The 7,850-nt window shown below is 52.9% G+C and overlaps 1 protein-coding gene across 4 annotated transcripts in view; it reads left to right on the plus strand.

The window, feature by feature from the left end:
• Positions 1-7,850, plus strand: part of SMOC1 (SPARC related modular calcium binding 1) — a 134,631-nt gene that overhangs the window by 121,168 nt on the left and 5,613 nt on the right. For all 4 annotated transcript variants that reach the window (XM_039875373.1, XM_039875374.1, XM_039875371.1 and 1 more), the window contains exon 11: positions 6,303-6,547. In XM_039875373.1, the coding sequence (XP_039731307.1) occupies positions 6,303-6,547 (245 nt within the window). The remainder of the gene's footprint in view (positions 1-6,302; positions 6,548-7,850) is intronic.

The following is a 7,850-nucleotide window of genomic DNA, read 5'->3' on the forward strand; positions in this document are numbered from 1 at the left end:
AACCAAGAAATAGTTTAGAAATCAAGGAAGGGGATGAAAGGGAAGAGAAAGAGGCAGTTATGCAGGGAGGTAGCTGGCCAGGCTTCCTAGTTTTACTGGGTTTAAACCTTCCCAGGTCTCCCCATTGTATTCGGAGTAAGCCCCAGCTCTGACCCGCACTGGCCCTGCAGGAGGGTCTGGCCGGCACTGCCTGCTCCTCTTGTATTCTTCTCCCTGCCTTCATTATGTTCCAGCAGCTGACCCTCAGTTCCCTCAAACAGGCCAAGCTCCTGCCTGCCCCGGGGCCTTCCATCCATGTCAGCTTCTCCTTCCGCTTGGAGCTATAGAGCCCGTTCCCCACCTGCCCCTGACTGGCCCCCGGTTATCCATTTCTGTGTCACCTTCTCAAACACCACCCAGTCTAAAGGAGCTGCCCAGTCATGCCCTATCGCAACAGCTCTTTTTAATTTTCAGCCTAATGCTTGCCGCTCCCTGGTATTTTGCTGTTCTGTTTATTTATTATCTTTCTCACTGCACCCACCCAATGAAAATTTAAGTCCTATGAGAGAAGGAGTATTTTCTGCCTTCTTCCTTGCTGTGTTCCTAGAACTCAGAGTAGTACTTGGCCCATAGTAGGTGCTCAATAAATAGCTGTTAAATGAATAAACGGCTAGAAGGATGGCTAGATAGGTAATAGATCACTGTCTGACACAGAGAAATATGTCTTGATAAGCCTTTTTTATCCTGATACACATGAGAGGGTCAAGGAAGCCACATCTGATCCTTCCTGCATCCTCTCAGGGTCTGGCCATTAAAGCGGGACCTCAGCTGAGGCCAGTGGGAAACAGTGCTACTCAGGGACAGTGGGAAGAAGGACCCGGGAGGAGGTTTGGGCAGTGCAGGAAAGAGGGTGTCTTCCCCCCACCTACCCCCGTCAGGCATGGAGATTTTAGTTTTGTACAAACTCTTACATCTCCACCCTCCCCTCGTATAAGCTCTGTGCTGGAGACATTCGAGGACAAGGGCATAGTTCTTGGCCTAGAGGAGCTTATGGAAGAAGAGATATCTAATCATGTGACTGCACTATAAAGTCAGTATGATCACAGAGGCAGATGACGTGCGGCAGGGACTCAGGGGAGGGAGGGCATGCGAGGGAAAGCTGTACGCAGGAGGTGACATTTGAGCCACATCTTCACTTACAAACGGGAATATGCCCCGACCTAGATGGACCAGGGGTAAGGACATACCAGCGGAGGGGGCTCTGGGGGTAGTGAGGTATGAATGAGGTGGGGCCTGCGGAAGGAACTGCAAGTATGGTTCACATTTGAGAGGCAGGCTGTGGACAGGCAGGAGATGAGGCTGTAGAGTTGGGCAGAGCCCAGATCAGGCTGGGCCTTGTGATTCATGCCAGAGAGGACAACAGGGCCATGTGATTCTGACTGATGGGCATTCCTCTGGCAGCCGGGTGGGAGGGGAGCCAGGCAGGGCAGGAAAGCTACCGTGATTGTCAGGGTGAGAGGTGAGGGCGTATAGACGAAGGCCGTGGGGAAGGGATGGCTTACTGAAGCTTTAGTGATGAAATCAGTAGGATTTGAAGACTTAGATGCAGAGAATGGAAGAGAGAGAAATGTCTGCTTCCTTTTCTGGGCTTCTAGCCTGATTTGTGGTGAGGGTGGGAGGGAAGCAGTGCCACTCAAACCTAAAAACAGGCAAAGCGGAACGGGGTGTCTATGAAACATCTGTGGCTGGCTCACGGTAGGGGGAGGCCTGCAAGCACCAGTGCATGGCAGCCGTTCTCAATGAAAGTTTGTCGGATGATTGAATTATCCTCCTGCTCCTTCCTACTGGGGAAGAGCTCTCGCTCAGATCGGTCCTCTCATGGCACCCATTAGCATCCATCAGTTCCAACGGAAGCGTTCTGAGATCCAAGCTGGAGGAATCTTTTTGGACAGGAAAGCTGTCTTCTTTCTCCGCTCGCCCTAGAGAAAGGCAACTCTGAGGGGAGGTGGGACGGGCCATGTGAGCCTCCTGGCCCTTCGCGTGGTCCCCAAAGGAGAGACTGCCTGTGTTGTGGCTTCCTCCTTCCTGCCCAGTGCGGTTACTTGTTGACGGCCTTGCAAGGAAGAGGCTGGAATGTGGCTGACTTGGCATTTCCCAGCCCCGCCCTCCCGCACAGCTGGCGGGGCCTGGACCCGACTCCAGATGGAGCTCAGTTGGTCTGCTTGGTTTGGCTAGTGCCTCCAGGCCTTCCCACCTCACCTTCTTTAAAACTGCTTGGGACAGCAGAACTGGGCCCAAGATCTTGGCCGAGGCGAGTTTCCTTGTGGTAAATGGAGCTGGCTCTCCAGCCGTGCATTGCAGCCAAGGCTGCAGAAGCAAAACTGAAAGTGCTGGAGAAAGGCGGCACCTGCCACCTCTCGATCTGGGAGAAGACAGACCCCTGGAGGCCGGTCCAGGGTGGGGCTGTGGCTCTAGAAGGTCTCCTCATCCCTGGAGGCAGGAGTCAACAGGACAGCCACTGACACAGCCCAGAGGCAGGGCAGGCACCAACATTTTACAGTATCTTTCCCACCATATCCAAGGAAACTTGGATGCTCTATAGCCCATTAGCTCTTTTAGTAGAAGTGAAACTTCACCCGCAGGGAGGCTCATAGCGTGGACCTGCGAGACCATTGCACCCAGTAATGCAGCGTCTCCAGCCCTTGCCTGAGGACCAGCTGTGAATTCCAGAAGTCCTGACCTCCGGTGGGGATTATGTGTGCAGGTGTGACGGCGAAGTTGGAAGTTCGATGCCAGTATAAGCCCAGAGCTGAGAGTGCAAGTTGCCAAAGTTTTTAAAGGATACTTCTAGAAAGCTCCAAGAGCTAGAGGGATCAGTGGGGTATGGCTTTGAGGGGAGGGGTAAATTGGGGGAGTCTTAACTATGACAGGAAGGGCTCTACTCAAGACTGCTTGAGAGATTCCTGGAAACTCTCAGAGAGGCCCTCCTGCCCCACCCACTCAGCACTCTGCCGGGAAAGTCTTAGCATCTCCTTAGTTAACGGAGGGCTCTTGCCTCTCCTTTCACACATGTCCACTGCTGGCTTGGGTAAACCGGGACTCCCGATGGAGTTCAGTCTTAACTAGATCTTACATGAAGCATGGTAGGTCTGGGACTTAAGGCTATTGTGAAGCCAAAATTTTGATTTACAGAGTTTTAAACCAGATGCCTTCAGGAGTTTTCTTTTTTCTTTTCTTCTTTTTTATTACGTTTTGTTGGAAATATGGAAACTACCCCTTAACCTCTGCCTGTTACTGTCTTTTGTCTCATCTTATCTTTCAGAAGGTTCATGCTTACACATTCTTTTGGGACATGGTGACAGTCTCCTTCCCTCTAGATCAAGAGTTCTTTACCTGAGTCTATGATCTTAGATGAGGTTTAGGGGGACCTATAAACCCCTAAAATCTGCAGAGTTCTGTGCGTGTGTGTATTTTCCTATAGAGAGGGACTACAGCTTGTTTAGGTTCTCAGAAGGGTCCATGACCCTCCAGAGCTAAGAAATTCTCACTTTAAATTCATTTGGAGCTTGGCCTGGACAACGCATTGGGTTCCAAAGTAGGATCCTAGCACTGCCAGCTTCACACATAGAGCTGGGCTCTGCTATGGGGTGGGGTGGGCAGATGTGGGTTTCTGAAGGTCACAGGAGTTCAGAGCAGAGCAAAGAGGACCCTCAGGCTGCACAGAGCAGGCTGCGGGCTATGTCAGTCCTGGAGAGATCCAGAGGCCCCGCTCGGAGGGGCTTCTCTGACCTCTCCTGGAGAAGGGTCCTTGGAGCCTCCAGGGGTTGGGTCAGGAGAGGAACGGGGGAGGCCAGCAGTTGGAAGTGGTGGCTCCTCTGGGCTTGAGGTCCTGCTGGGAGAAAGGAGGTCAGGAACATGGTTCTCCGGACAAGGGAGGTAGGGCAGGAAGGGGGAGTCAGAAGAAAACGAGGGGAAAGGGAGCAGGGGCCAAATGGCAGTCACTCTCCACATGGGAGGAAACTCTTAAAGGTTGTGAAGTGGGGAGAAGAGAGGCTTCTTGCTGCAAACTAACCCCAAGGAAGGCAGGGGGCTCCATCAATGGGGGGTGCTGAGAATTGGCAGGAGCCCCAGGAACATGTGTTGGAGGCAGCGAGCCTCTCCTGGCAGGGCGGCAGGGTGAGATGACCTCATCCCTTCCCGTCTCAGCAACTGAGGCTTTATTATTCCAGTCTCTAGGTAGACATGACGCCATGCTGAGCCTAAAGGTTAGCTGCCTTTGCCTGGGACTCTCTTGGCCCCCTGACCGGAGGGGACCTCCAGTAGAATTGCTGGAGCATCTCCCTTGGGGCTCCTCCTGGCTCTCCTCCGCAGCTTGGGTCCTCCCTCAAGTTTAGGGGATGGCAGACAAACAGGGTACTCCTAGGGGGAGCTGGCCACCCTCCCTTCTGTGCCACGGGCATCCTGATAGAGAATTTTCTGCTGTCCACCTGGTATACCCTGCAGGAGCAGGCTTGAGAGTGAATGTTGCAGGTAAAATAGACAAAGCTAAAAGACACACAAATACCATGTACTGGCAGAGACAAAATTCTGAGTTCCACTTTGAATCACTCCATGCCTCTTTCAAAGACCTCCTGAGCCTGGTTTCCATGACAAACGAAGCAGATTCCCAAAGAGCCAGAGGCAGCCAGTCCCTCCCGCCTTCCTCAGGTCCTCCCTGCATTAAACCTGTCCAGATGAGGTCTCGCTGGCAGATCCACTAATTGCACTCTCTTGGAATCGGTCCAAGGTACCCAAGGGGGCCTGCCCAAGACTGCAATCCACTTAATGAGCCCTGGGCATTTAGCAGGTTTTTCTTGGTAATGAAACTTCTTTTTCCCTGAACGTCGAAGTCACCTGGGGGTAAGAAGAGGAGGGAGTTTGCTGGCTCGTTCATAGGAGCGAGGTCAGGGATGGCCTCTTCCCCTCTGGGAAACTTGGCAAACCCCAGAGAAGAACCCCAAGGCATTGGCCAATGCCTTGAATATTTTTCTTGCCAGGTACAGCTTGAAAATGTGCTGGCAGGCCCTCAACCCCTGGTCTTAGATCCTTGTGGTGCAGCAGTCCCTCTATCCCGCTTCTTACGAATGGCGGTCACACAGCCTGTCCCAGTGCCTGGCAGACTGAGTCTCTGAATGGATGGAACACCCAAGCTCAGCCTTACTCCCCTACCCCGGGAACGTTGCCCAGGACGTTGAGCACAGGGCCTGGACCATGTTTGCTCAGTGCCAGCCTCTCAGGCAGGTGCTGTGGGACTCCTGTAACTCTACCTGGCTGGAGACCCCGGTCTTCCCTCTGCCATAGACCCACTGTTGGCTTTAAAGTTTGGAATATTAGCTAACACCCTGAATTCCTTTTGGGGAAGAGATGAGGCATAAGTAAGTAAAATGGATGGGTAGGTCGTGGGTACAGTCACACGTGCAGACGTTGTCACTGTGTGGTCACCGCCTACACGAGGTCATGTTAGACTGGCTGGACATCCAGACGCCAGAGGCTTTCTGGTTACTCTGGTCCAGCGCTTCTCAGCAGAATCCCCTGGGGGCTCTAGTTAACAGGTGGCTTCCTGGGCCCACCCCAGGCTCCCCAACTTACAACTTCTCCATGGAGAGACTCACCTCTACTAGGTGGGGACTTGCCGGTTTTAGAGCCTCTGTTTGTGTCCATCCCAACCGCCTTCTCCTCTCAATTCCTACTGCCCTCGGTACGCAGCAGTGACAGAGCATGGGGACATCACGCTTCGTGATGAAGTGTCACCGCCTAGTTTCGCTGCTTCGCCCCTGTATCGCTGAGGCCGTGAGCCCGAGGCCAGGGGCCACGCCGCTCACGTCGGACGCCCTCCGTGGGCCCGGTGCTGAGCGTGCGGCACGTGCTCGGGGCTCCCTTTCCTGTGGTCGTGTACATGTTTGTGTGTGGAGACCTGCTCGTCTGGCAGCAAACGCTAGGCTGGGAGGACGACAATTCGGATCCCAGCCATGGTTTTCTCAGGTGAATTAACTGCAGCCCGTAGGTCTCGAGCACTCGTATTATACAAGAAGATTCCTGGCTATGGTAGCAGGTAATGAGAGCCGCCTCCTCAGGGACCCCTGAGAAATGAACTGTCCAGTCTTAAGGCTCAAGTTGGAGAGGATGGCTTGATTCCGCCACAGCCCGGGTGGGTCTGGGAGTTTTCTGGCTGGAGAAGCCATTTCTACCTGGTTCCCAGCAGCCCAGTGCTAGTGCCCTGACACCTGACATCTTCAGGATCCTGAGCCCTGTTTTCTGGGGTGGGGGTATCTGCCTGTGGCCAGGTTCTCAGAGCCAGACCCCAGCCACACCCTGGAGGAGCGAGTCGTGCATTGGTACTTCAGCCAGCTGGACAGCAACGGCAGCAATGACATTAACAAGCGAGAGATGAAGCCCTTCAAGCGCTACGTGAAGAAGAAAGCCAAGCCCAAGAAATGTGCCCGGCGCTTCACCGACTACTGTGACCTGAACAAGGACAAGGTCATCTCACTGCCTGAGCTGAAGGGCTGCCTGGGTGTGAGCAAGGACGGTGAGTGCTTGTCCCTGTGCTCCTGGCCTTCCAGCACTTGCCCCACTGGGCACAGGGACCAACAGATGGGATCCCCAGGTATTCATTTATGCAACTATTTCCTGGGAGTATGTTATGCTTCATGCTGGATGCCTGATAAAGTAGAGGAATTGAAGGACAAGGCCCCTATCCTTTCTCAGTCTAGAGGAGACAGATATTAAGGTGCGTACATTCATTGTGATAAGTGCTATGAGAATGTATTAGTGTAGGCCAGGTGCAGTGACAAGCAGACCCACACATGTAATGTCTCAACACAGTGGAAATTTGTTTGTTTTGCCCATGTAATAGTTCAGCATGATTCCAGGTCAGAATATGTGTGTGTGTGTGTGTGTGTGTGTGTGTGTGTGTAGAGGAAGGAAGGAGTGGGGATTGCTTCATTCAGTCACTCTAAGATCCAGGCTGAGAATGACTCTGCCATCTCATCATGTGGCTTCATCATGTGGTCACCCCGGGGATCGTCTTCAACCTCTAGTCAGCCAGTTGAGGAAACATGGAGCAGCAGATGGGGGGCAGGGCGGGGCAGTTCTGGGTCAGCCTGTGACACAGTTACCTCTCATATTTCACTGGCTAGAACTCAGTCACTAGACCATGCTCAACAGCAAAGAAGGCTGGAAGCCCAGGAAGAGGAGGAGAGCGTGGATTCTGGTCAACACCTAATTCTCTCTGTCACAGGCAAGCAAATGCTGAGTGTTGTAGGAATACACGTAGAGGCATCTAAATCAGCCCTGGGGCAGACAGCCTTAGGAAAAACGTTTCTGAAGGAACCAGTGTCTAAACCAGGGGTCAGCAGACCCTGGCCGTGGGCCCCATCTATTCTATGGTCTGTTTTTACATGGCCTGTGGGCAAGAATGGTTTTCGTATTTTTAGAGGGATGTGTTTTTTAAAATGATGGAGAAATGACAGTGACTGCACGTGGCCCACAAAGCCTAAAGTAGTTGCTCTTGAACCCTTTGCAGGTAAGTGTGCCAACCCTGGTCTAAACAATACCTGAGGGATGGGTAGGAGGGAGCGAAGCAGAGAGGTCAGGGGCGGGAAGAGTGTTCTCAGCTGAGGCAACTGAAGAGCGAAGCTGCAGGAAACGGTTTTCGGTTTTCGAGGAGGTGAAAGATGCGAGCGTCTTTGAGGACGGCAGGAGAGGGGAGGTGGCGGGAGGCCAGGTGAAAGATTGTTGACTTTGTGAGGTTAGTGGGAGGTGGCCGAAGGGGTTCAGTCTGAGAGACTATAGGATCAGTTTTGCTTTAAAATTATTCTGTCTGCAGTGTG

Source organism: Pteropus medius, unplaced genomic scaffold, assembly GCF_902729225.1.
Source record: "Pteropus medius unplaced genomic scaffold, Ma_sr-lr_union100, whole genome shotgun sequence".
In the NCBI taxonomy this organism is placed as follows: Eukaryota; Metazoa; Chordata; class Mammalia; order Chiroptera; family Pteropodidae; genus Pteropus; species Pteropus medius.